General features: G+C 46.2%; 3 protein-coding genes across 4 annotated transcripts in view; 1 reads left to right on the forward strand and 2 right to left on the reverse strand.

The window, feature by feature from the left end:
• The window catches only part of LOC134534261 (uncharacterized), a 63,634-nt gene extending 56,464 nt beyond the window's left edge, over nt 1–7,170 (forward strand). For both annotated transcript variants that reach the window (XM_063372553.1, XM_063372554.1), the window contains one exon: nt 5,782–7,170. The gene's annotated coding sequence lies outside the window, so the exon portion shown is untranslated. The remainder of the gene's footprint in view (nt 1–5,781) is intronic.
• On the reverse strand, nt 813–17,575 carry LOC134534611 (sushi, von Willebrand factor type A, EGF and pentraxin domain-containing protein 1-like). Its single transcript, XM_063373094.1, has 10 exons — nt 17,529–17,575; nt 17,340–17,473; nt 15,846–15,966; nt 12,786–12,922; nt 9,911–10,053; nt 9,259–9,361; nt 7,504–7,538; nt 7,165–7,233; nt 5,766–5,865; nt 813–2,815 (listed from the first exon to the last, which is right to left on the reverse strand). Exons 1-10 carry the CDS (start codon nt 17,573–17,575, stop codon nt 2,739–2,741), a joined length of 966 nt encoding a protein of 321 aa, XP_063229164.1. The 3' UTR covers nt 813–2,738.
• A 39-nt stretch (nt 17,576–17,614) lies between these two features.
• Nucleotides 17,615–27,308, reverse strand: LOC134534475 (fibrillin-1-like). The gene is made up of 6 exons (XM_063372951.1): nt 27,238–27,308; nt 26,872–27,033; nt 22,880–26,134; nt 21,850–21,960; nt 20,707–20,820; nt 17,615–18,900 (listed from the first exon to the last, which is right to left on the reverse strand). Exons 1-6 carry the CDS (start codon nt 27,302–27,304, stop codon nt 18,743–18,745), a joined length of 3,867 nt encoding a protein of 1,288 aa, XP_063229021.1. The 5' UTR covers nt 27,305–27,308; the 3' UTR covers nt 17,615–18,742.
• Nucleotides 27,309–27,906: the final 598 nt, after the last annotated feature.

Here is a 27,906-nt window from a genome sequence, read left to right on the forward strand (position 1 = left end):
TACCTTGTTTGGTAATCAGGAATTAATCATTCCAGGCATTTTTGAACATAATGTTATCATGAATAATAATGTCGAATAGACATAATAATCAGAAACATGAAAATTTTGAGAAATGGTTAAGAAGGCTAACTATACAGTTCTCTGTAAAACTGCCTTTATACATTTTCATCTTGTTTTTATATGGTTGTACATACTTAATTACGTCACTTTAAGATGTTTTAGCTAAGTGTCAATGAGTTGAATGAAAAATAACTGTGGCTTCAAGTAACTCAAAAGTATAAGCAAAATATCCAAGTCTCGATTGATTATAGACGAGTAAGTCAACCAATTTTCAATCCTTTAAAATTACTATCAAGATCGGGAAATTAAAATTAGGCTATAGTTACAATGCCAGTTTTGAACGTAACTCCCTAGATAAAATCAGGTTTTTGCAAGTGTGCATTAAATATGCCCCAAGCGACCGAGATAAAAGCAATTTTATACATCAGTTCAGGTAATATGTTATTTCCAAGCAAAACTTCATTTTATTCCATTTCGTGGTTATTGCTGGGTGACCAACTTTTTTTAAATAATCATAATACACATATCTACAATAATGTAATTTAAATAGGATACATAAAATATTTCGTAATCACACTTTGTTAGCTAACAAACATTTGCAGATATCGTCAGAATAAAAATAAATTAAAAATATTTTTCTCATTAAAATAAATGACATTTGGCAGATAGATAATAATTGATAAAAATCTTGAAAAATTAGATATTAGATATAGAAAAACGTGTACGATAAATGTTACACAATAGCCATCATTATCTATTATTTGAACACAACTTGAAAATTAAGTTATTCCTAATAACATGGTAGGTATTCATACCCTTAAAAACTGAATGGGGCTTTTTCAGGAACACAAAATAGAATAGATTATTATGTGGTGGTTTAAGTGAAAAATGTAGAACTTTTCGCAACACACTTGGTTAAAAATGGAAATCCCATATGTCCATATGTCTGTCCATAAAACAATGTCCCAGTTATAAATATTAATAATATCAACTGTAAGCATTGTAAGTGTTGGTTCAAGGTCACAATTAGAGAGTAACTCAAACAGTTTTAGATAAACGCGTGCGCGAGTACTGATTTGTTGTTCTCTCTCTCGCAGCGCCACCTACGCAAGATGGCGACTGCTGAACGTAATTTCTCCAATTAGTAGAAGGTAAACCTGTAAACTGTATTTGGCAAAAGGATGGAGCCCCTCCCCATTGTAATCTCTTTGTGCGATAGTGGTTGAACATCTAAGTACCTGGCAGTTGGTCTGGTCGTAATGGTCGAGACGACAGAGCCCTTTTCGCTGGCCTCCATGTTCACCTGACACTAACGCCATGCGATGGTTTCCTTTGGGGCTTTATAAAAGACAGTTTCTACGTTCCGCCGCTACCTAATGATTTGCCGGAGTTGCGACACAGGACTGAAGAGGCTTCCATTACTCCGGACTTGTTAACCAAAGTGAGGGAAGAATTGTACTTTAGGTTGGAAGTGTACTGTATAACTGAAGGTGCACGTATTGAACATTTTAAAGAAAAACTAGGTTATTTTACCTTTTAATATGATGTAAGATTTGTTGTAAACAGTCGCAAATAAACTGTTAAAATATACCATTGAACCTGGGACATTCGTTTATGGACACCCTGCATTTCGTCTTCCTTGTACTGCAGGGCAACAGTGGATAAAAACGAACCTTAATGCAAAAAAAAACAGGTTGGTTGGTCACCTAACGTTAACTCTAGCTTGAACAACAAACACACATACACGGTTCAATGTTTTCAACGTAATTTTGCGAAGATCATTTGCTGCAAATCATTCACGGATCTTCGTAAGGTTACGGAAATATTCGTAAAATCTTGGGTGGTGGGCTCTCAATTCGTTCGAACACGAACCCATAAGAATCATCACGGAGTATTGACGAAACTTCCAATATCTCGCTAACAGAACCCTATTTATTCCATACACGTGAATGTTCACAGCAGAACACAGAACCATCTGCTGTAGCCACCACGAAGAGTATGTTAGTTTATGGAACAGTTGAGGCACAATTTTTTTTTCGCTTTAAAGTCCATAGATATTACAGTAATTCTTTACGCTGAAGGAGGACTCTATGGCAGTAGGAATCAAATTTCGGTGGCCACAACCCATGTGTGCCATTGACAAAGAGAGAAATTATCTGGTGTGTTTCTGGTACATATTTAGGGACCGGAAAAATACGCGGGTTCAATGACCTCCAGGATGAACTCCATAGTTCTACGTACACTCGGTCCAATGTCACCCACTCATTGGCTGCTGTATTGTGGGACGTCCCAACGTAGCAGCCTGTGATTCGACAAAGCTTTGGTCGGGCGTTTCTCATTGGCCCAGAGTCATCCAGGTGAGTTGTGAGCCAATAGCAGAGGCAGTACTGAGGTATAAACTATTTGTATATTAGCCCATCGCGAAATGAATTCGCGAATTTTTCCGGTCTCTATACATATTCAACTGTTCCTGAAATACATGACGCTGCTGTTAAGCCATGGGTTAGAATGATATGCATTGTGGTTGTTCTGTTGCTGGTCTTGAAGTCAGGGGGTTTCTGATGCGGTGCCTTGCGAAACCCCATTACAGAAGTTTTCTGTTGACCTCTCGCTGCTCGCTCGCCGCGGCTTCGCTCGCTCGTCGCTGAAGTGACGGCTTGGTGGGGGTAAGGGGGGTGTCAGACGCAGCAGGGCGGCACCCCCGGCGAGCCGTGTGTCCTCCGGGTGCCCCAGGGCTTGTGCCGGGCCCGGCGACCTGCGAACCAGCCCCCCCGCGGCGACCCCGTGTGACCACACACACTTCCCCTCCTCCGCGCGGCGCCTCCTACACCCAGGGCGGTATTCCAAGTCGTTTGAGTAAGGTAGCGAATATGCACTGCCTTGTTGGGCAACTGCCGTACGCTAACTCTCGGGTCGTATTCCAAAACGTGTCCTAACTGAACCCCTGTAAGGTATCAGATCGGCAGCCGTTTTAATAAATGAGGACTTGTTCGAGGCTATAAACAGTTGTACTTCGTGGAATCCATCGTAATTTTAACCTTATTTTTAAACTATGGAATTATAATGTGAAATAAAATATTTAATTTTGGTTGTACAAGAATAAACGATGAATTTTTGGCCGTATTTATGTTTGCTGTTTTTTAAGATATTAGGGGGGAAGTTGTAATCGTAAAAGTTCCGTTAAAGTTCATTAAAAAGGAATATATATATATATATATATATATATATATATATACAGTTATGGATCAAATCGGCAACAGATAGGACACCAAAAATCAGTGCCCTAAAAATAAGGGACTGGCCGTGTCCTATCGTGCACTTGGAATATGGTTAGGGTACAGGTATTGCATATTCAACACCTAAACCCTTATTTTTGTGTCTTGGAATACGGCCCCCAGACACTGAAAAAATTCGCGATTTCGATGACCTCTAGGGAATAGACTCCACAATCCCCTACACATCCCGGAAAATGCCACCTATGCTCACTGGCTACTGACTCGCGACACCTGTCAACTGGGACGCTTGCGATTCGATACTTATTTTGGTTGAATTTTTTTTTCATTGGCTCAAAGTTTTTCAGATAAACTGTGAGTAGAGACCCGGAAAATTCGCGAATTCATTTCGTGTTATGCTAAAATTCAAATGATTATACCTTAGTGCTGCTTCTGTCATTTGTTCAATGTTAATCTGGAGGTCTGAGGGCCAATTAGAGACCCATCACTCATAGAAGTGTCGAATCACAGGCCACCCAGTCGAGACGACTCACAAGTCAGCAGCCAATGAACAGTTGGCATTTGCCCGAGTGTGTAGAGGATATTGGAGTCTATCCTGGAGGTCGTTGAACCCGCGAATTTTCCGGGTCTCTAACTGTGATTCAATCACAAAGGCAATATAAAGATACAGTTGTTTGGATTATAGCATATCATGAAATGAACACGCGAATTTTTCCGGTCTCTACCTACACCTCAACAGCACCGACTATCATCATGCACCACGAGCAACGAAAGCCTGAGTTACTTACATTTCGGCATCCCCTCCCACCCCCCAAAAAACAAATAAAAGGGGGGGGGGGTTTTGTCTGTAAAGTCAGTTTACGGACGATAATGTTACGTGATAACGTCATAAGAAAACATTGATGAAAAATTGCATACTTTTTTAAATTTTCAAACATTATTTACAGTTTTTGCAAAATTTAATTTAAATAATTTGTTTAAATATAATCGCGAACAATTAGTTTAAAAAAGCCCGCCTTAACCTGTTTGATATTATGGAAGATTTTCTCGCACGGTGGTTGGCCGGTTCTTGCACGCTCGGCTCAGGAGGAACGTGACAATGAGTCATGCTTTTTCGTGCGTGCAGCCGGCGTTCATCTATTTATAAGACGTTATCACGTCAAAAAAAAATTTAACATTTTATATTGAGGACGATCTGGGCCTCGGAAGAATATTCGTCATGTATATTTTTCCGGTTATTAACAAACTATTAAAGCAATTTACAAACAGTTACAGATTTACCAAAGCTACCTGACTGCCAGTAGTATTTAAGAGGAATTGCACTAGGCTTCACAGATTTCATGTTCGTGAACAAACATCGTGGGTCGCTCTGCAATGAAAGTTGGGAAACGGGTGTCACTGGTACTGCTTTTGGGAACTGTGGTAATCCGAGACAAGTTGCGTGACACGGACTATACTTATACTAATTTCGAGAGGGCTGCGCCTGATCGCCGGGGAAACTGTTGACCAGACCAAGACTTAGAAGTATGAGGGGGGGGGGGGGGGTGAAGTCAGTGAGGGCCGGACCACTCCCTTCAATGATTACAACAAAAAAAAAAAAGGGCAGAAACTTAGCTACATAAGATTACAGAGAGATTATTTTGGAAGGATCATTGTAATTCTTTATTGAGCTTCAATAACGTATTTCCTCCCCATTACAGTCCGAAATTTCTCGTGTGCAGAAGCGGCAAGAATTGTGTGTTTCCTTTTAGTCTGTATTTAAGGGGATTAGGCCCTGCCATCTTGCAAGTTCAATTATTTTGAAACCGCTTGCAATAAAGTTTCCGTGTGTTTTTTGTTTTGTTTTGTTTGACATGGCATAGGACTTATATCTGGCTACTTGTTGAAGTCGACACTTGTGAAGCGCCGTGATTATCACGACAGCTGTAGTCGCCCGCGGGAAGTACCTAATAAATAATTGTGCATAGCAATGGCGTATGTACATAAGCTAACATCAAGTCATGCACTCCCATTTAACAAATCTTTCAAAGATAATATCAATGCCCGGTATGCATATTTCTCTGAGGAAGTTGGAAAAGTGCATAGCAATGGCGTATGTCCAAAAGCTAACATCAAGTCATGCACTCCCATTGCACAAATCTTTCAAAGATAAATAATTTCCCCTCGGCGCTTACAGACTGGAGCCTGTTAGTAAACATGCTGGAGTAAACAAGGTCTGGGATATATTATTTATGGCTTAGATTGCCAAAATATTTGGATGATAGATAAAAAATTGGACCTGTAGCAAAACTATGGGAAAACTCCGAGATGTCAGGGCCTGGTCCTACTTAATGGGGGTTTGCCACGTGATCCTGGTGCCGGTGTGAGCTGACCAGTGGTGATGTGAGCTGACCTGGGGTGATGTGAGCTGACCTGTGGTGGTGTGAGCTGACCTGTGGTGATGTGAGCTGACCTGTGGTGGTGTGAGCTGACCTGTGGTGGTGTGCAGGTCCGAGCGAGCCCCGCCGAAGGTCTGGACGGCCAGCAGGTTGTGGCGGGAGCGCCTCAGGAAGCACCCCGAGGGAACCACCACCTGCGGAGCCACACGCAACCACACGCAACCACACGCAACCACACGCAACCACACTCGTCACCTCTGTCCCACTGCAGGCGGCAGTACCCCCGCTCTTCACACGAGTCGCGCAGTGTTCAGTGCCATTGCACTGTGGGACTGTTTGCCATGGGTAACAATACATAAATGCAAAATACGAAATACAAATTAAAACATAAACCCATAGAAAAAAATATGCCTAAATCAGCTTATCTCAAACAGATGAATCCAACGATGAACCTGAACAAGTATTATGAACAGTACAACTACGGTAGCACAGACGAACACAATCAAACTTGTGCTGTCTGATATCGAAGTTCGAAGTTGTTCGTCTGTGCTGTCTTTGTTGTGTTGTCCGTAACACCTGTTTTAGTTTCACCGTTGGATTCATCTGTTTGACTTCAGCTGATTCAGCATTTATGGATTTTTTTCCAATGACAAACAGTGCCAAACTACAACTGCGCGCGTATGTCCTAGAAATTTTTGTTAAATCAAGAATATCTACGATTATAAGGAGGAATTATTCCCGTCATGCTTGAAACACGATCATTTTACGGATTTATATCGCTCGAGGCTAGACTCAACTCGCCTGCATACAATTTAAGAACGCTCATTGGTCGAAAACAATGTCACACATCCTTTGGCGAGTGACACGTGATTGCGTCACGGTTTCGTCTGATTTTTTTTTTTTTTTTGCTGGTCTATAATGGTCAAGGGAAGCATATACATACGCACTTAAAGCTTACTTTGCTAAACAATGAATCCAAGAAATAATCGTGTCTCACGCAGTGGTTGATATTGTCAATCATTCATCCAAATCATTCGTATGACATGGCATGGCTCAGCACTACTGATAAACAGCCTCCATCATGGAAACTATGAGGAGGTTACCTCGCGTAGGCGACTGCAGATTGCACTACGCCTACATATTTGACTCCCCAAAGGCTCTCTCGCCGTCAGCAAACTTCTGTGACAGAAGCTGGCCGATTCAGTTGGTACCGACCTCAGAAAATGGCGCCAACCAGGCATAACACCCGACAACAGAGCGTCGTGTAGTCAATCAGAGACTGGGCATGCGTTCCGTAGTAAATGATTACACTTAAAAATAAATTATTGCCAAACGAACAAATTTAATTCAATGCTTTTGTGTAAGCTCATCGTTCTGAATCTCAGTGTTAGAAGCTGGAGTACTGCCACTGAAGTTGCTGTTTATACATGTAACACAAACCTTATAAGTAATTGAAAGACATTCGTGGAAATAAACGCAGTGAAACTACTTACTGGGAATGTGACTTTTATTATTCGCTGTTTTCCTTGACATACGACCTTTCTACGAAGATACATCGGCCTCTGTAAAAAAAAAAAAGGAATTAATGTATGGTAATAATCACACTGGCACAATTTACTTCATAGTTCACTATAATTAAGAACATTTCGTTGTGATGTATTATTTTTAATATAGGTATGCAAAGCTGTCAAATTTAGACTTGAAAATATAAACCCGATTCTAACAATAATTAAATTATTCAGATGCCCATCACTATAGTTATGCAAGCGAGAAGAGAAAATTAACATTTCATAGAGAGTGCTGGTAGTTTATCTAACCATGGTTTCACTTACAGGAGCAATAACACCATCACTTCGGTAGCCGGATTCTGCAAAAAAAAAATCGTGCACAGAAAATATTATTAGTAATATATAAATATCAAATAACTTAAATTAAACCGCTGAAAAAATAAATGCTAAAATTTTTTAAATAGTCCTACATATTTAAATGGTGTTTTCTGAAAACTCTAGCCACTCTCATTTGCTAGTTGGCTAATGCCACATTCATAACATCTGGCACATGATTATAACCTGCTTAAGAACAAAACATATTCAATACGCATGATCAAAAAGCAAAAGACATAGAACAAGACTTTATAGCTGTAATTAATAGCCATGCTCTCTTCTAACGTTTGGAAATAGAATTTTATGTACAACCTACAAAAATTCATGTTATTTATACATGAAGCCAAAACTGTAAAATCAAACATGTTTTATGATAAAAAAAAGCAAGGGCGCCCATGTCCGGGGGGAAGGTCCCCCCCCCCCCCCCAAAGTGTTATTCTTTCAAGAAAATTATTTAAAATCTGGTATTACATACAAGTGGTTCAACACTAAAATATTTTTATTTAGTGTTGTTTTACAAATATACTTACAAGTCACCATTCTTCTTCCAAAATATTAAAAATGCTCCATACCTAGATCTACTACCCCCTCCTCCCTTTTTTCTTTACAAACTACCACATGGGCGGCCTGGAAAAACAGGCATCTGTGAAATCACCTAAATTGAAGCATTGATGATGTAATATTAATTGGGCAGGTAATGTAACTAACAGTTAAATGAATTACGGTTTGAGGCCGTTCTTTTGAAGGAAATAAATCAATAATTTACTCACGTGATGAAAGATCAGGCAAAACACTCGATTGATTAAAAAAAACAACAAAAAAACAGGCATACTCTTGAGATGTGTGTAAACGATATCTACTTTACAAATAAATGGTTTGGCTATTAATAATTAGAGTATTTAACAATGAATCTTTAAGGGTATATAGAATAATTTTAGCAATTATTTAGTGAATTGTGGTTAAAATAGTCTGAAAAAGCTTTAAAAAACAAACAATTTAATTTTAGTACTTAAAAAAAATTGGTTGTCTGTAAAGTCGGTTTACGGACGATAGTTTAACGTGACCACGTCATAACAAAACATTGATGAAATGATTGCATACTTTTATGAATTAAATGGAATAATTTTTATTGAATTATCACTATTTTGTATAGATACAATGAAGGAGTGAAATGAAATCTACAATTTAATTGATAAATTTACTTTTATTTGCACTCATTCATTCAAATATGTTTATTTCTTTAACGAACAGATTATTTTAACTATAACTTTTATACATGTTTGCTATTTAACTTATTCCAATCTGTGTTATTCTGTTAAGAATAGGACGATGATAGGAAAAGTAGGAAACGAATGGGAGTGTTTCAAGTTTAATGTGCCTCGAAAAAGTCAAATCGATGGTTGTTCCAATCGAGTGTAAGAGAGATAGATGCGGCGCAAGCGTACAATGAGCGTAACGGGACAAAGCAAAACGGGACAATGAGCGTAACGGGACAATGAGTCATCCTTTTTCGTGCGTGCAGCCGGCGTTCATCGATTTATTAGACGTTGTCACGTCAAAATACGAAAGGCTTGAAAAGTCCATATTGAGGCTTAAGCGTCCATATCTACAGCCTCCGATAAGCCTTTGACAACATCTTGTATTGTGACGTCACCATTGGCGGGAAAAGGGGCGGGGGAGGGTCGAAGCCACGCCTCCACCCACCCTTGACGTGCACGGAGAAGTGGCAGGTGGCGCGGTTGCCCGCCGCGTCGTGCGCCAGGTAGTTGACGTGGTGCAGCCCGGCGGACATCTGCTGGCCGGGGCTCTGCAACAGGCACGGCAGCTGCAGGACCAACATCATGTTCTTTGCATGAGATTACCGGCCAAACATTCCGGTACCAGCTAAACTCGTCTATTCCGGTGTAATTGCCAAATTCAGGAACAGGCAGTGCGTAGCCTCGCACATAGTGCTGTCCTTATAGCATCGCACAGGAAGCTGCCATCCTCCTAGCCTCGCACAGGGAGCTGCCATCCTTCAAGCCTCGCACAGGGTGCTGCCCTCATTCCTAGCCTCGCACAGGGAGCTGTCCTTCTAGCCTCGCACAGGGTACTGCCATCCTTCTAGCCTCACACAGGAAGCTGCCATCCTCCTAGCCTCGCACAGGGAGCTGCCCTTCTTCTAGCCTCGCACAGGGAGCTGCTCTCTTCCTAGCTGAGCACAGGGAGCTGCCATACTTCTAGCCTCACACAGAGAGCAGCCCTTCTAGCCTCTCACAGCGTCTTGCCCTCTTCCTAGCCTCGCACAGGGAGCTGCCCTTCTTCTAGCCTCGCACAGGGTGCAGATTGACTGCCGGCAGGGTGTGACGGCGAGTACCTTGGACTTGTAGACGGGGTAGAGCACGGCCACGTTGTCGGCGAACACGGGCTCGTCCCACGTGACGGCGCGAGACGTCTTCCCCGGGTCCAGCTGCACGCGGAACGACTGCGGGCAGCTCAGCACGCGCGGCCTCTCCGCGTCTGCAACACCGCAACACCGCGCCGTCACACTTCAGCACTTCAGGTCCGGCACGAACAAACTAACTGAAACAATATCATATACTACTTTTTGAGTGGCTCAACTGTCAACAAAATGTTATATATATATATATATATATATATATATATAAACAGGTATGTAAGTTTCTATCAAAGTACACTTATTTCGTTATAAATGGGATCTTTTGACGCTGTTTGTTGTTTTTCTACTTCATTTTATTTATTTTAATACACTTGGGTATACATAATTTTATTTCTATTGTAACGAGTGATTTTGTTTGATGTATTAGGTTTCCGACTCACTTCCGTATATGTGGATTTATTTCATTTCCATTTTTATCGATTAAGATTATTTCGGTTATTTCACATTAATATGTTCAAGTAGATAACATTTCCACACATTTCAGTCCTTTCCTTTGATTTATTTCGTTATATATAGTGCATACCTGTAGCATTATGATCTGGAAAAGTTAAATTTTTAACATTTTTGTGCAGTATAGATAAGGAAAACTAAACGGAAAGGAATAACTTAACATTTTTGAGTTTAAAGGCAATGCAGGTGGCTAATCAGAAAAAAACGTATTTTATTTTATTAATTCTTTTAAAATCATAAAAAATTCTGAGGCAGGTAACTCCTAGGCAAGACGTGACGGACGCACCAAGCGATAACGCGTTACAAATTCAAGAAAAAACGCCATTTATTCACGAAGTTATAATTTAAATTGTTATTAGCGCCTTTAGTTCGCTAACAGCCGCGAGCTTCACCAAGCGGATGGGTTTCGCCACAGAAGAAGGATAGGAAGTTGTCAGACCTTACTATATAACCGTGTGGCGGAAATTGAGAAATGACAGAAACTCAACGTTTGTGTGTCTATGACCTAGTACATCCTATGATGTTCTATTTAAAAAAAACTGAATTTACTCCCTTTTCACTTCCTTAGGAACGGAATTTCATAATTATATGTAGTCTATGTCACTATCCGGCCCATAAACTATCTCTATGTAAAAAAAAATAATCATGTCGATCCGTTGCTCCGTTGCTGCGTAAATGAAGGACAAACACACAAACACACTTTCGCATTTATACTATCAGTAGGGATTAGTAGGGATGACCTGGAAAGGGACATACGCCCTTAAAGGGCTCCGCCTACCCGGGCACACATACGGTGGTGCAGAGCTTCAGGATAAAACAACGCGATTTCAAAACTACTCGAGATACACGAGTGGGGTATGTTTACGAAAAGCATTTAAGAGTTCGCTGAGGGCCGGAAAGTAGATTTGGTTCCTGTATAAGCTCTATATTTAGAAGATTTAAAATTGCTAAAAACACGTGTTTTCAGAGTAATTTTTAGACGTAAAACAACCGGTACAGATTCTTGAAAGCACTTTAGGGACATGCATTACACCTTTATCTTCATTTCTCGGCCATATAATGTTACGGTCACCGCTCCAATTTCACAGTTATCCTGTGACGACGAGAAGACTGCGCGCCAGTCCAGAGGAGACACCGCGCTAGAAGCACCAGCGAGCGTCGCGCTTATCATCCCGCCTCGCCAGAGCCGGATTTAGATGTCTGGAGGCCTCGGGGCAACAGAGGAGCGGAGGCCCCCTGGCCCCAAATTATTTTACAAATAAAATGAACAATTTTTTTTTTTTCAGTCGAGTTTTCCAATAAATAAATTATTGTGAAATCAAATAGATTCTCTTAGTATTTAAAAAAAACATACATAAATGTAATCGGAGACAAGAATTATATGAAATTTAATTTTAGTGTTAATGAATATTCCTGTTGATATTTAACGATAATATAATCATGTATGTACAAAGCACTGTAGGCAGGGGCGTAGCCATGGGGGGGGGGGGTGTTTAGTGGTTCAATCCCCCCCCCCCCTTACACCAAATCTTTAATTAATTTCTTATTCATCACTCAAACAAATTTTATATTAAAATTAATAAAATTTTTACCATTACAATATTTAAATTAAAGTACCGAAAACTGCTAAAATAGCACTATTTTACACCTTAAAATCCAAAATTTCCCGGGGGAGGACCCACGGACCCCACGCTTTAATACGGGGGGGGGGGGGGGGGGCATGCTTCTTAACCCCCCCCCCCCCATACAGAAATCCTGGCTATGCCACTGACTGTAGGTAAAGGTAAAACAACGAAAAAAAAAAAAAAAAATCAAAGGATTAGTGGGGGCCCTCCGTCTGTGGAGGCCCCGGGGCTTTCGCCCCGGTTGCCCTCCCCTGAATCCGGCCTTTGAATATATATACTGTATAGAAGTCGCGAGTGGATAGGATTTACTCCACGTTTTTCAGAAGCGCATGATGAGCAGCTTGGGAACTTCACCGCTGCAGTGCGCTGCCGTAACGCCCTGTATCGTCTTAGTTGTTATTTACACGTTAGAGCGCAGCCCTGTCGCCCGCTGTCATTCGCCCGCACCCCCCATCCATCATTCACTGCAGCTCAAGGTCGTTCAACGGGAGGGGGAAGGGGTGTTTGAAGAGTTCGACACTTGTCCGCTAGGGACCACCACAAGTCGATGCCCTAGAGATGGTGGCGATTGCGGCGGTGAATTAACCAACTACCTCAAAACCGTATTAGATATTTTAACCTGGGCTGGCGACTTCTATACAGTATATATATATATATTCAAAGATCCGGCCCTGCGCCTCGCCGGCGCAGTTAAGCCCCTGACGAGGCGGGCGCACCTGCCACGAGCACGACGACGCTGCAGGAGGCGGAGGAGTTGCTGACGGGGTTGGTGGCGACGAAGGTGACCTCGTGGCGGCCGGGGGGCAGCTCCGCCTCCAGTTGCTTGCCCCAAGGCGGGACGGCCTCCACGTACCTGCAACCACCGCCCCCGCCCGCCCCCTCAGTGCACGGACGGACAGGCGCTCATCAACACCTCTTCCAATTACAAACATCGTACAAGTACAAGAAAAACTTTTTTTTTTCAATTATATAATTTCCCACATATAAACGACACGAGTTTACAAGAATTTGACCTTATGAATTTATGAAACCAACTGGAGTATAATTTATTTATTTGAGAAAAAAAATAAAAAATTTTAAAGATAAATTAGCAAAATTATCGTAGAAATTAAAAGTTCCAGATTTTCTTGGAAAAAAAATTGTTTCAAAAAAGGTTATTTTTTTTTTTTTACATTTCCCGGGGGCTATTCCGTGCAACCCCCCCCCCCCCCTTTTTTTTCCTAACCCAATCGAGACCTCTGTTACGTGGACGGCTCTGGGCGCCGCCACTGGGTGCCGGCAATGCAACTGGCTTGCCGCACTGTCGAGGTCTGAACATCTCAGGGCAGTCAGTACGCCCGTGTTAGTGTTTGATGGCACGCATCCACTGTGTTTAGATATCAACTGCCTAAAAAACTACCACCGTTCATTAAATAACTTTAACAAATGGACATCTGTGTTGGAGAACCATTTTGTAAAAAAAGAAAGTAACATTAATTGGACCCGCTGATTCTTACAGTTCTGGTAGCAAATCGCAAGCTAATGTTGGTACCGCGAGCTAAACATTAAGCGTGGAGGCAAGGACGTCTAGCAGCTGTCCGGCGCTAGTGGTGCTAGTGTCTAGTGCTGCTAGTGTCTAGTGCTCCTAGTGTCTAGTGCCGCCAGTGTCTCGCAGCTGCCAGGCGCTAGTGCCGCTAGTGTCTGGTGCAGGTCCGGCGCTAGTGTCGCTAGTGTCTGGTGCAGGTCCGGCGCTAGTGCCGCTAGTGTCTGGTGCAGGTCCGGCGCCAGTGCCGCTAGTGTCTGGTGCAGGTCCGGCGCCAGTGCCGCTAGTGTCTGGTGCAGGTCCGGCGCCAGTGCCGCTAGTGTCTGGTGCAGGTCCGGCGCTAGTGCCGCTAGTGTCTGGTGCAGGTCCGGCGCTAGTGTCGCTAGTGTCTGGTGCAGGTCCGGCGCCAGTGCCGCTAGTGTCTGGTGCAGGTCCGGCGCCAGTGCCGCTAGTGTCTGGTGCAGGTCCGGCGCTAGTGCCGCTAGTGTCTGGTGCAGGTCCGGCGCTAGTGTCGCTAGTGTCTGGTGCAGGTCCGGCGCCAGTGCCGCTAGTGTCTGGTGCAGGTCCGGCGCCAGTGTCGCTAGTGTCTGGTGCAGGTCCGGCGCCAGTGCCGCTAGTGTCTGGTGCAGGTCCGGCGCCAGTGCCGCTAGTGTCTGGTGCAGGTCCGGCGCCAGTGCCGCTAGTGTCTGGTGCAGGTCCGGCGCCAGTGCCGCTAGTGTCTGGTGCAGGTCCGGCGCCAGTGCCGCTAGTGTCTGGTGCAGGTCCGGCGCCAGTGCCGCTAGTGTCTGGTGCAGGTCCGGCGCCAGTGTCGCTAGTGTCTGGTGCAGGTCCGGCGCCAGTGCCGCTAGTGTCTGGTGCAGGTCCGGCGCCAGTGCCGCTAGTGTCTGGTGCAGGTCCGGCGCTAGTGCCGCTAGTGTCTGGTGCAGGTCCGGCGCTAGTGCCGCTAGTGTCTGGTGCAGGTCCGGCGCTAGTGCCGCTAGTGTCTGGTGCAGGTCCGGCGCTAGTGCCGCTAGTGTCTGGTGCAGGTCCGGCGCCAGTGCCGCTAGTGTCTGGTGCAGGTCCGGCGCCAGTGCCGCTAGTGTCTGGTGCAGGTCCGGCGCCAGTGCCGCTAGTGTCTGGTGCAGGTCCGGCGCCAGTGCCGCTAGTGTCTGGTGCAGGTCCGGCGCCAGTGCCGCTAGTGTCTGGTGCAGGTCCGGCGCCAGTGCCGCTAGTGTCTGGTGCAGGTCCGGCGCCAGTGCCGCTAGTGTCTGGTGCAGGTCCGGCGCCAGTGCCGCTAGTGTCTGGTGCAGGTCCGGCGCCAGTGCCGCTAGTGTCTGGTGCAGGTCCGGCGCCAGTGCCGCTAGTGTCTGGTGCAGGTCCGGCGCCAGTGCCGCTAGTGTCTGGTGCAGGTCCGGCGCCAGTGCCGCTAGTGTCTGGTGCAGGTCCGGCGCCAGTGCCGCTAGTGTCTGGTGCAGGTCCGGCGCCAGTGCCGCTAGTGTCTGGTGCAGGTCCGGCGCCAGTGCCGCTAGTGTCTGGTGCAGGTCCGGCGCCAGTGCCGCTAGTGTCTGGTGCAGGTCCGGCGCCAGTGCCGCTAGTGTCTGGTGCAGGTCCGGCGCCAGTGCCGCTAGTGTCTGGTGCAGGTCCGGCGCCAGTGCCGCTAGTGTCTGGTGCAGGTCCGGCGCCAGTGCCGCTAGTGTCTGGTGCAGGTCCGGCGCCAGTGCCGCTAGTGTCTGGTGCAGGTCCGGCGCCAGTGCCGCTAGTGTCTGGTGCAGGTCCGGCGCCAGTGCCGCTAGTGTCTGGTGCAGGTCCGGCGCCAGTGCCGCTAGTGTCTGGTGCAGGTCCGGCGCCAGTGCCGCTAGTGTCTGGTGCAGGTCCGGCGCCAGTGCCGCTAGTGTCTGGTGCAGGTCCGGCGCCAGTGCCGCTAGTGTCTGGTGCAGGTCCGGCGCCAGTGCCGCTAGTGTCTGGTGCAGGTCCGGCGCCAGTGCCGCTAGTGTCTGGTGCAGGTCCGGCGCCAGTGCCGCTAGTGTCTGGTGCAGGTCCGGCGCCAGTGCCGCTAGTGTCTGGTGCAGGTCCGGCGCCAGTGCCGCTAGTGTCTGGTGCAGGTCCGGCGCCAGTGCCGCTAGTGTCTGGTGCAGGTCCGGCGCCAGTGCCGCTAGTGTCTGGTGCAGGTCCGGCGCCAGTGCCGCTAGTGTCTGGTGCAGGTCCGGCGCCAGTGCCGCTAGTGTCTGGTGCAGGTCCGGCGCCAGTGCCGCTAGTGTCTAGTGCAGGCACGCACCTCCACCAGTCCACGTTGGAGCCGGGCCTCGGCAGCCGCACCCTGGCGCGCCCCCGGCCCAGCGGCAGGAGTACCCTCGAGTCCCGCGGGCAGCTCACCCAGGCCTCTGGGAGGTCGGCGGCTGCGACATGCACTCCACTTCTACAACACAACCCTTCTGGAGACCACCACACGTACATATTACAACACTGTTGTGGTCAGTTTCGCAAATGTGAAACACATTTTACTGAGTATTAGCCAGTGGCGTAGCTAAGGTGACTGGTGCCACGGGCCAGACTTGAAAATGGCGCCCCCTCTTGGATTAAAAGAGGGGGGGGGCCTTCAGTAACGCGAAACCGTCGCGGTGGCGCCCTTCCACCCCCCCCCCCCCCCTGCTACTTTGCGCCCCTGGCGGGCCCTGCCACCCGCTTGCTACGCCACTGAGTATTACTTACTAAAATTTGGTAGCATAGTTTTATATTTTGATTGATGTTTCATTAAAGCATAGTTTTTTCTTGAACCATGAACACGAGTCATGCCTGGGTGCTGGAGATTGAACCCACGAACCTCTACACATGACCCCTTGGCGATCACGGCCACAGGACCCGGGTCATAGCCTCGCTCTGCACTGACCGCCAGGGTCTCGGGACCATTTTACTTGGCAAAAATTTGCAAACATACTGTCTCTAGAAAGGTTTAAGGCGTTTTGTAAGAAACACAGTGTTGAAATACTCCGAGGTCAAACGTAAATCACTCACGAGACAATAGTGTCATTTATATGAGTATACAATCTTAGAACTTCTGAGTGTAATTTTGCATTAGGATTATATATTTTTTAACGTAATTTACATACATATATATTGCAAAATACGTTTTTTGCTGATTTAAAATACATGACATAGAAAAGTAACCTGGCTTCTGGGTTGTAGCCGTGTCCTTGGCAAATAATGGTGGACCATTCGCCAAGGACACGGCTACAACCCAGAAGCCAAGCTACTTCAGACAATGGCCGTGAAAGCCTGCGAACATTAAATGACGTAGAAAAAATATGTTTGTACATAATAATGGCCGTTCTTTACGGCATCCAGTGTGAGACGCTGTGTTGAATCAGTCTTCCCCGTCGAGGGAACATGCTTGTGATTATTATCCCTAGTAAGGTACTGTACAAGAAACAAAGAAAGAAAGAAAGAAAGAATAATCCTGGACACCTCATAGCCTGAGCCCTCCGGGATTTTAAATTTCTGAATATTTTGAAGTATTTATTATATCATTAAAATGAAACGAGAAAAAAAATTGTTGTTTATTGATTTATTAATTTTTTTAAAAAAATTTACTTTAAACATCTGCCGTAGATTTAGTGACTTATTGAATTGTTCGCGTTAATTTGAATTGCGGATTCGGATCCGGACTTGTAAATCTCTGGAGTTCCGGCTGGAGAAGGTGCCTGAAGGGCCCCCCCTTCCCCGGTACAGTAGGAAATGGCTCCAGGCGAAGCAAGCTAGGGGACCAGCTCACCCCTGCAGCCGGCGGGGTCGGCCCCTTGGCGCGCGCAGCGGCAGAAGAAGCTGCCCGCCGTGTTGACGCACTCCCCCGCACAGCCGCCGTTGTCGCGGCCGCACTCGTCCTCGTCCTCGCACAGTCGCCGGTCCCTGCGTCACCGCCCCTCGGTCCGTTACCCGCACACACCCTCTACAGATCACACACTTCATGTCCGCCCACTTCTCGACCAACGGCTCGCCTCCGACAGACATAAGCTTTCTTTTCACAGACGAGGATCATGCATCTTCAGGTTTTTTTTTTTTTTTTTTTTTTTTGGTTCATTGTGAATAAATATGGCCGTGTCGATAAAAGGAAAGACCAAAAACAAGGCAACGGTATTTATTTGTACGCCACCATAATTTTTTTTTCTTCGTTTTTCCGTGTGTCCGTGAATGTTTATTTTGGACAACTCATGATAACTAATGGTCATTTAAGTTAGGTTAGCTACATTATAAATACTTTAAAACATTGTGGACGGTTGATTTGATAGTTATTTGCTAAGTAACCATAAAATGATTTTACAGTATTTTTAATGTAGCTATACTTACCTAATATAACCAACCATCCACAGTGTTTTAAAGTATTTATAATGTAGCTAACCTATCCTAATCGACCGCAAAATTTAATGCTACACCTGTTTATACAATGAGATAGAACGGCGTATGATGTATGAGTAAGCTACATACCAAATAAATACACTGGTTGTACGGGGGGGAAAAAGCGAGCATGAACTTCGGGGAACTTCGGGTGTGGCTCTCTCGTCTGTGAAATGAAGGCTTCCCAATTTTATATAGCTGAATCCTCGTAGAAAATACTCCGTATTTCGACTTCCTACACTGTTAAAAGTTGAAGATAGTAGGGGTTAATTCACCATATAAAACTATACAACAGAAATGCCTGGCATACATTCACTTAGTGATTTTTTTATCGACTGATTGAACTAGAATGATTTAAAAATTAAATAAAAGTTGTCAAGATATTTGTGTGTCGTTACAACTCGAGGCGCTACCATCAAGTCGAAATTCAAACAAACTCTGAAACCCGCTACAAGGTTCCAGACCCGCTCTCGCATCAGAAGGGATGCTCACATTGCAGAGGGAAAAAAAAAAAAACACTTTTAAAACTTTAGAAGAGCAAATAAATTGTAGGAGTAGCAACATGTAGTGTCGATAAAAAAAATAGTGAAATTTCCAACACTTACGTGCCATATGTTCCAGGCTATCACCAAAAACAAATTTTTTATGAAAGTTCCTAAAAACCACGCTAAAATTTGTAATATATAAAAACATATAAAATACCATAATACCGTATGTGCTTAGAAAATAGATTACAATTGTACTTAAAATAAACAGGACCGTTTAAAAATAATACAGACAACCTTATAACGGACGATGGCCACAAGACACAAACGCAGGAGGTGCGGGCACCGACCTGTGGCTCAGCCTGAAGCCGGCCGGACACGTGCACGTGAAGGAGCCCGCGGTGTTCACGCACGAGTGGCTGCAGCCGCCGTTGGAGCGCCCGCACTCGTCCACGTCTGCAACAGGGACTCCTCAGGTCTCATCGGGTCTCCACAGATCTCCCCAGGTCTCATCAGTTCTCTTCAGGTCTGCTCAGGTCTCTACAGATCTCCCCAGGTCTCATCAGTTCTCTTCAGGTCTGCTCAGGTCTCTACAGATCTCCCCAGGTCTCCCCAGGCCTCCTCACGTATCCTCGGGTCTCCTCAGGTCTCCCCAGGTCTCATCAGGTCTCTCCAGGTCTCCTCAAGTCTCCGCAGATCTCCCAAGGTCTCCCCAGGTCTTTTCATGTCTACTTAGGTCTCCTCAGGTCTCCTCATGTCTACTTAGGTCTCCTCAGGTCTCCTCGGGTAACCTCAGGTCTACTCGGGTCTCATCAGGTCGCCCCAGGTCTCCCCCGGACTCCCACGGCAAGGGCCCGGATCCCCGGGTCAAGTAAGCTCCCCGCGAAACCTTTCTCGACGTGCCGCAGTTCATGTCTCCCCAGTCTTCACTCGAACTGTGTCCGCGTGATGGTCACAGGAGATCGTAAAAAGGTGGATCCGCGTTGAAGTGGTTCATTGTACCGACGTTTCGCCCTTACTCTGCATCGGGCATCTTCAGAGTTAAGTTATCAGTTGATTTTTCAACAATGATGATGCCTCCGTCAAAGCAGAACGAAACGTTGGTAACATACGCCACTTTGACGCGACTCAACTCTTGAAAGCCAAGATAGTTTATTATATACTGTGTCCATAAAAGCATGTCTCAGTTTCACTAGACTATCATAACAGTTTAATTTAGACTATTTACGACAAAGCATACAACAAATTGAAAGTAAACTAGCCTAGCTTTTTGTTTTTACAAATGTGTGACATGTGCACCTTTAATTATATGGCATACACCCAACCTAAAGTCCTATTCTTTCCACTCTTTGGTTAACAAGTCCGGAGTAATGGCAGTAATGGCCTCTTCAATTATGTGTCTCAACTCTGGAAAATCATTGGGTATGGACGGAACGTAGACACGATCTTTTATAAAGCCCCAAAGGAAACCATCGCATGGCGTTATGTCAGGTGAACGTGAAGGCCAGCGAAAAAGAACTCTATCATCCGGTCGTTTCAAATTGCCCATACCATCGGCGGATGGTTTTGCTGCATGCGGGATCACAATTAAACTTTAAAATAAACCCACGTTAAACTGAAATTACAGATTCACTCTCAGCAAATCGCAGAACACAAAATTCTTTACGCTCAGGAGTCGCCATTTTGCGCAGGTGGCGCTGCAAGCGAGAATACAACAAAGCAGTACTCGTGCATACACTTATCTAACTGTTTGAGTTATTCTTTGATTGTGACCTTGAACCAACACTCTACAGTGGTTACAGTTGACATATTAAAATTTATAACTGGACATTCTTTTATGGCCGCGAAGACCGAACATAAACATGATTACACATAGTGAAACTATATCATGGATGAAAAGAGAAACTTTAATCACAAATTAAAAATAACACTACATCCTACTTCATACGCCTGCAACGAATCATGACCATTAAGGGCCACTATGAAAGCACAAATGTGAGGCCCATAATTACATACAGGCTTTGAGTCTACCAAGTCATGCCGAAATGCTTGTGCTGGCGATTCTAGATTGAATTGGCTTCTACTCAAAAGCCGAGAAACATTATTTGGTGACTCTGGTCATAAATTCTTCGCTCAAAGGTCTGTAATAAGTTGTTAGGGAATGGAACTGCACTTCTTAAATCTCTGCCAATAAGCTACAAGTATAGCTAGTAATCACATGACAGTCTCGAAGGAGCTGGAACCAGCGTGGATGCACTTTACCAACACATTCGTCGCCGCGGTAGGTGAAGCCGGCCCCGCAGAGACAACGGTACGACCCCAAGGTGTTGACGCACTTCTCCTTGCAAGGCGACAGCAGCGCGCACTCGTCGATGTCTGCAAACACACACACACACATAGTTAGCGCAACTGACAGGATTATTGACCTCACCAGTCAATCCACCTACATCACGGAGGAGCAATACACTGAAATTCAAGCCATCCCTGATGTTCATGATGGAACATAAATGGCACTCGTTCTCGCACGAGACAAGACCAGCACGAATGAGACGAGGCCAGTGATTTGGTGGACCAAGCTGCCCACCAGAAGGGCAGAACTGCCCTTACAAGCCATCCGGTAGAACGAACCAGGTGTGGGAGTTGCGATGAGCTGAGATAGGACAAAATTTTGGAGGACTGAGTTAGGTTTGAAAGGCGCAGAAAAGCTTCGATTCCGACTAGTGTCCCTAAGTTCGCAATCGGCGCATAACCACTAGTAAATTACTTAATGTTAAAAAATTTTAAGCCATACTATAATAATTGTTGCACTGTTAGAAATTGCAGTAAATTTACGGTCCTTCCAAAAAGGAATTTAACTCAAACAAACAAAGAGCTCTTCGTAATTTAGAATAACTGAATCTTCATAGAAACTAGGCTGTATTTCGACATTTAAGTTTTATGTTTTGTTTCATAACATTAATATTCTTTTGAAATCATGTCAAAGTAAGTGTTCGTAAATGTACGAAGATATCATCAAATTCACTAAGATCCCTGAATAATTTGTAACCAGCGTTCTTCGTAAATTTCCAACATCGTGTGTGAACCATAGCGTGGTATACAAACAAATTTTAAGTACATTTAAGTTTTTTTTAAAGAATATTAAGGTGAACTAAACTAGTTATCTAGATACTAATCCGATGATACTCAGAGAAAGAAAATGTTACTGTCATATTATGAATGAGAGCTGTAATTCCTCTTCACCTCAATGATGCAGAATGAAATGGAGATAAATAATTGTGGTATATCTGAGGGGCATTCCGGTTTCCAAAAGTGACCACAAAGATATCAGCCACAAGCAAAATTTCATCAATTTGTCACTGAACTGGTCAAGTAAAGTGGCACTGTGTTGGTGCTGGAAACTCTTACCGATGCAGACTCCCCCTTCCAGCTTGTAACCAGAGTGGCACTGGCAGTAGAACGACCCGACCGTGTTCTCGCAACGTCCCTCGCACACGGCCGTCTGACACTCGTCGATATCTGAATAAACAAACAAAGGAAAAGTAAGCTGCACATGGGTACGGTGGATGTAAATTTGAGCAGTCTCAGGTGAAATTTATATAAAGCATTTGTCTTATTTCACTCAATGGTACCACGATTGCTTCATCAAACCGGGAACTCATTTACAGAGCACATATTCCTCTGTTCATAGCCTACTAAGTAAATAAACATTCTTAATTATGCGAATTTCAAAATAACTATTTCTGGAGTATGTGTTTTGATGTATTACCATGTATATTTTATTAGCATTTGTATTATCCCACTAGCTTGGTACAATTAATTAAATGTTTTGTTTCAAGAAAGTACCAAGCACACAACTGAATTAAACATTTTGGTGACATTTACGGAAAGTGTTGAACAAAGTATTTTCAACCCACCCAATAATGAGAGAATGCGGTCAAACAACTAATATATGCAGTCAGTGAAACAAAATTTTAGGTAAGAATTTCTTATCTGTATTATTATTGATCTCAAAATACTCCAATTTAATTAAAGTGCTGGCCAATACCATTTTATTTCGATTGAGTTTTCTTGATGGTTTAATACAAAAACTTTCAAAGATTATTGACTCATAAAATAAGACGATCTAATGTATCAGGAAAGAATAACACGACTTCTTGTGCAAAATTGGCAAAAATATCGTCGGAATTTAAGTTTCAGTTGGCTTAAAAAGACATTGTTTCAAAGAGTTTGTTTTTTGTAAAATTTACTTTTCTCTTGTGGCTTACATAGCCTTCCCCTAAGAGCCCCAGTAAGCCTCTCTCCAAAATACGAAACCCTGCAAAAGACAATGACCCGGGCCCCACAAAGTCTAGGACCCATTGGTGAATCCAGAGGGGAGGAGGGGGCATAGCGGTACCTTCCTTCTACGGCAGCTTCTCAGCGCAGCCGCACCTACCGAAGCAGGTGTTGTTCTCCTGCCGGAAGCCGTCCTTGCAGCCGCAGCGGAAGGAGCCCGGCGTGTTGACGCAGAGCTGCTGGCAGCCGTGGCGGCCCGAGCACTCGTCCACGTCCTCGCAGCTCCTGCGGTCGTCCCTCAGCCGGTACCCGGCCTCGCACGAGCACTTGGCGCGGCCCGACTTGTCGTGGCACAGCTGGTCGCAGCCGCCGTTGCCCTCGAGGCAGGGGTTCCTGCGCACACACCTGGTGCCACGCAGTTGCCACCCCCGGGGGCACTCGCAGCGGAAGCTGCCCGGGGTGTTGACGCACGTGTGGGAGCACCCTCCGTTCTTGACCGAGCACTCGTCCTGGTCGGCGCACTTCCTCTCCTCGTGCGCCAGGTAGAAACCCTGCGGGCAGCTGCACTCGTAGCTGCCCGGGGTGTTGACGCACGTGTGGGAACACCCGCCGTTCTTCAGCGAGCACTCGTCCACGTCCTTGCAGAACCTCTGGTCGCCGCCGAGCACGTACCCGCCCGGGCAGGAGCACCGCGGGCCCTCCGCGGTGTTGACGCAGTCGTGCGAGCACCAGCCGTCCAGGAGGAAGCAGGAGTCGGTGAGGACGCAGGTCGCGTTGTCCGCGTCGAGGTGGTAGCCTGGTCGGCAGGAGCAGTGGTGTTCCCCTGGCGTGTTGACGCACTCTTGGGAGCACCCTCCATTCTTCACCGAGCACTCGTCCTGGTCGGCGCACGTCGTCCGGTCCTCCAGCAGTGCGTATCCCTCCGGGCAGCTGCAGGCGTAGCTCCCTGGGGTGTTTCTGCAGGTGTGGGAGCACTTGTTCTCCCTTGATCGGCACTCGTCTGTGTCGGAGCAGGTGCGTCCGTCCGATGACAGCTCGTAACCTTTGGAGCAGCTGCAAACGAAGCTTCCTTCGGTATTTTCACACGCATGCGAACACCTTCCGTTCTGAAATAAACATTCGTCTACATCGGCGCAGGATTCTCCGTCGCTTGAAAGGGCAAATCCTTTATGACAAGAGCATTGGACTGTAAAATTTACTGTTAAGCACAAATGAGAGCAGTTGCCATTGTTTTCAGAACACAGATCACTGAAAATGCAAATCTTCTGGTCTTGGGAAAGAAACTTTGATTCGGGGCATTCGCATTTGTAACTTCCATTTAAATTTAAACAAATGTCTGAACAACCGCCGTTTTCATCTAAACACTCATTAACGTCTGCACATGTTTTCCCATCATTGCCAATACTGTAGCCGGAAGGACATGCACACTCGAAACTCCCATCTGTGTTCACACACAAGTCACTGCAATCGTTATCTTCTGATGAGCATTCATCGATATCAGCACATATTCCGTTATCTTCTTCAGATGTGACGAAACCATTTCTACAAGAACATGTGTAGCTACCTTCCGTGTTGTGACATGTATGTGAACAATTGTGGGCACCACTAATCAGATCACTGCACTCATCTACATCTTCACAGGTAAATGGGTCATTAATAGACAGTTGGTAACCTTCAGGACACTCACAATAGTAGCTACCATGAGTGTTGATGCATGAATGTGAACATCCACCATTGTCCAGCTCACACTCATCAACATCGGAGCAGTTATTACTTTTTCCTTCCTTTATTTCTAAACCAGGAGGGCATCTGCAATAATAACTTCCGATTGTATTTACACACTCGTGGGAACAACCACCATTATTTTTCGCACATTCTATAACATCTTCACATAGGTTGCGGTCGATTTCATTGACAAAATAACCCGTACTGCACTCACAAAAGAAGCTGCCATCAGTATTGATACACTTATGAGAACAGTTTGCATGCTCCAGGTCACACTCGTCAATATCCTTGCATAATTTGTCGTCATAGTCGGCCAAGGTGTAACCCTCAGGGCAACTGCAAGTCACGCCATCCTCACTCTCTGCACAAAAGTGAGAGCAGCCACCATTGTTAAAGTCACATGTGACAACTGCACTGCAAGTCCTGTTGTCTTCTGAAAGCACGTAGTTCTCTGGGCAAGCACATATGAATTCCCCTTCAGTATTTGCACACAAATGAGAACACCCACCGTTATTGACTAGGCATTCGTTTACATCAGCGCACATCCGTCCATCAGGATCCAAAACAAACCCATACTTACATTCACACCTGTAACTTCCTTCTGTGTTCACACATTCGTGGGAGCACCTGTCTACTTCGTTGTCTTCAACACATTCGTCGACATCTTCACAAGTAGCTTCGTCGTCTGAAAGTGTGTACCCGTCTGGGCATTCGCACCTGTAGCTCCCTACTTCGTTGATGCACTGGTGGGAACAGTTGTGTTCGGACGAGCATTCGTCGAAGTCTTCGCACGTCCTCAGGTCTTGTTGCAAGACCATGCCCGGAGGACACATGCACTTGAAGCTCGAGTGCATGTTGACGCAGTCGTGCGAGCAAGTGGAGTTCTCGCTCTCGCGGCACTCGTCTACGTCCTCGCACGTGGTCCTGTCGTCCGCGAGCCTCAGGCCGGCGGGGCACCAGCACTTGAAGCTGCCGTACTCGTTGATGCACTCGTGCGAGCAGTTCGCCCGGGGAGTCCCGTCGATGTCGTCGTCGCCGCCGGAGCACTCGTCCACGTCCGCGCAGACGCGCCCATCGGCGCCGAGCACCAGTCCCGCGGGGCACGTGCACCTGAAGCCGCCCTCCTCGTTGACGCAGTCGTGCGAGCACGGCGGGTTCGTCTCGTTGTTCTCCAGCTCGTGGCACTCGTTCACATCCCTGCAGGTCCGCTTGTCGGCGTCCAGGGTGTACCCCCTGGGACACTTGCACTTGTGCCCCTCGGAGGTCTTGGAGCACTCGTGGGAGCAGCCGAGCGGCGCGCAAGGGTCCTCCTCCGCGCAGGTCCTCAGGTCGTCCTCCAGCTTCAGCCCCAGGGGACACTCGCAGTGGAAGCTGCCCGCGTCGTTGACGCAGATGTGGCTGCAGCCGGGGTCCTGGTCGCACTCGTCCACGTCCGCGCAGAGCTTGCCGTCGGCGCCCAGCTCGTAGCCGCCCAGGCATTCGCAGTGGTAGCTGCCCACGTCGTTGACGCAGACGTCCGAGCAGCCCGTGTCCGGCCCCAGGTCCTCCTCCAGGCACTCGTTCAGGTCCTCGCAGGTCCTCTCGTCGTCGCCGAGGTCGAAGCCGGCCGGGCACGCACACTGGAACCCCCCTGGCTCGTTGACGCACTCGTGCGAGCAGTCCACCGTGGCGTTGGTGCACTCGTCCACGTCTGCAATACCAGGGACTCTGGATCAGCTTTGTACAGCTCTTGACTCTACCTCGAAGATAGGGCCTATTGGGATGGCGACACCCATGGTTGCATATTAAGAGAGAGAAAAATATTCCAAAGTCTTTGTAACAAACTATTTTAAAATTTTATTGTTGTGGTTTCGGGGATACATTTTCCGCCCATATCAGAAATACCGGTTCCCCGAATGTGAGTCTAGCATATTACAATTGAGCCCCACTCACTCGGTGTAAAGATGTATACACCAATTGATCTTCAGTGTGATTCTGCCACTATCATAGGTCCAATCGGAGCCCCATTTATCATGTAACATAAAAATACATTTTTAATTCCCCTTAAAGGACAGTATAACAAATAAAATAATGATATTTTTTTAAAAGTACATTATGAATATTGGAAAAAAACTGAAAATAAAGCATAACTTTTTGTGCAGGGGCAATTAAAATGTTTTAAAAAGTTCATATCGACATCGCTTGGTTCCTTCATTAGGCCAGCTTTCGATCACGAGATTGAAACTATTTAAAGGGAAAGTTCCTATTAACTTACTGGCAACCATTGTGTTTATCAGAAACAGACTTATTTGTCAGGCGTGTACACAATATTTCAGTTCGGGTGGAATAGAGTCTGCTTTCAAATGATTTCCTTTTGTTGGTGGGAATGATACATTTCTTGGGAGGGGGGTACACACAAACCATCATCCCCTATTATTGTTTGCCCACCTTCACAAATTCCTGTGACGTTTCTGAAATATCCTGGCTCGCAAGGATCGTCTCCCTCCGGACTTCGCTGGGAAGTTTCGGCGCAGACGTAAGAGCCAATGGTGTTCTCGCACTCCCCAGGGCACACCGCCGCGTTGTCTTCAATGTCGCACTCGTCGATGTCTGCACAAAGAAGACGTCAACGCACTTTCTGAGAAATTTCTCGGATATTTTCTCATCTTCACTCCTAAATGTCCTTTGTTTAAAATTAGCTGTTTTATGATACATGCTTCCAAAATATTTCATGTACTATTTCATTCTTGTTTCAATCTAATTGTTAGATAATATAAATGTTTCGATTTGACGTCAATGAGGGTCATGCGGTACCTTGGCAGGTCTTCCAGTCGGAGCCCAGCTCGTAGCCGGCAGTACACAGGCAGAAGGTCCTCCCCATGGTGCTGATGGCAGAAAAGGAGTCCGCCCCGCGCTGCAGGAGAGAGGATGGTCATACGGTACCTTGGCAGGTCTTCCAGTCGGAGCCCAGCTCGTAGCCTGCAGGACACAGGCAGAAGGTCCTCCCCATGGTGCTGATGGCAGAAACCGAGTCCGCCCCGCGCTGCAGGAGAGAGGATGGTCATACGGTACCTTGGCAGGTCTTCCAGTCGGAGCCCAGCTCGTAGCCGGCAGGGCACAGGCAGAAGGTCCTCCCCATGGTGCTGATGGCAGAGGAGTCCGCCCCACGCTGCAGGAGAGAGGATGGTCATACGGTACCTTGGCAGGTCTTCCAGTCGGAGCCCAGCTCGTAGCCGCCAGGACACAGGCAGAAGGTCCTCCCCATGGTGCTGATGGCAGAGGAGTCCGCCCCGCGCTGCAGGAGAGAGGATGGTCATACGGTACCTTGGCAGGTCTTCCAGTTGGAGCCCAGCTCGTAGCCGGCAGGACACAGGCAGAAGGTCCTCCCCATGGTGCTGATGGCAGAGGAGTCCGCCCCACGCTGCAGGAGAGAGGATGGTCATACGGTACCTTGGCAGGTCTTCCAGTCGGAGCCCAGCTCGT

The sequence above is a fragment of the Bacillus rossius genome, chromosome 7, assembly GCF_032445375.1.
Source record: "Bacillus rossius redtenbacheri isolate Brsri chromosome 7, Brsri_v3, whole genome shotgun sequence".
In the NCBI taxonomy this organism is placed as follows: domain Eukaryota; kingdom Metazoa; phylum Arthropoda; class Insecta; order Phasmatodea; family Bacillidae; genus Bacillus; species Bacillus rossius.

What these genes read in the sequence shown, in the direction of transcription:
- LOC134534611 (XM_063373094.1), bottom strand. Translation starts at nt 17,575, where the DNA reads ATGTCTGTCGGAGGCGAGCCGTTGGTCGAGAAGTGGGCGGACATGAA. An exon ending in CGTCGTCGTGCTCGTGGCAG is followed by an intron (nt 10,054 to 12,785) that starts GTGCGCCCGCCT and finishes GCGGTGTTGCAG; the next exon opens with ACGCGGAGAGGCCGCGCGTG. An exon ending in CTTCTCCGTGCACGTCAAGG is followed by an intron (nt 7,539 to 9,258) that starts GTGGGTGGAGGC and finishes TTTTTTTTGCAG; the next exon opens with AATCCGGCTACCGAAGTGAT.
- LOC134534475 (XM_063372951.1), bottom strand. Translation starts at nt 27,304, where the DNA reads ATGGGGAGGACCTTCTGCCTGTGTACTGCCGGCTACGAGCTGGGCTCC. An exon ending in GGAAGGGGGAGTCTGCATCG is followed by an intron (nt 20,821 to 21,849) that starts GTAAGAGTTTCC and finishes GTGTGTTTGCAG; the next exon opens with ACATCGACGAGTGCGCGCTG. An exon ending in CCGCGGCGACGAATGTGTTG is followed by an intron (nt 18,901 to 20,706) that starts GTAAAGTGCATC and finishes TCCCTGTTGCAG; the next exon opens with ACGTGGACGAGTGCGGGCGC.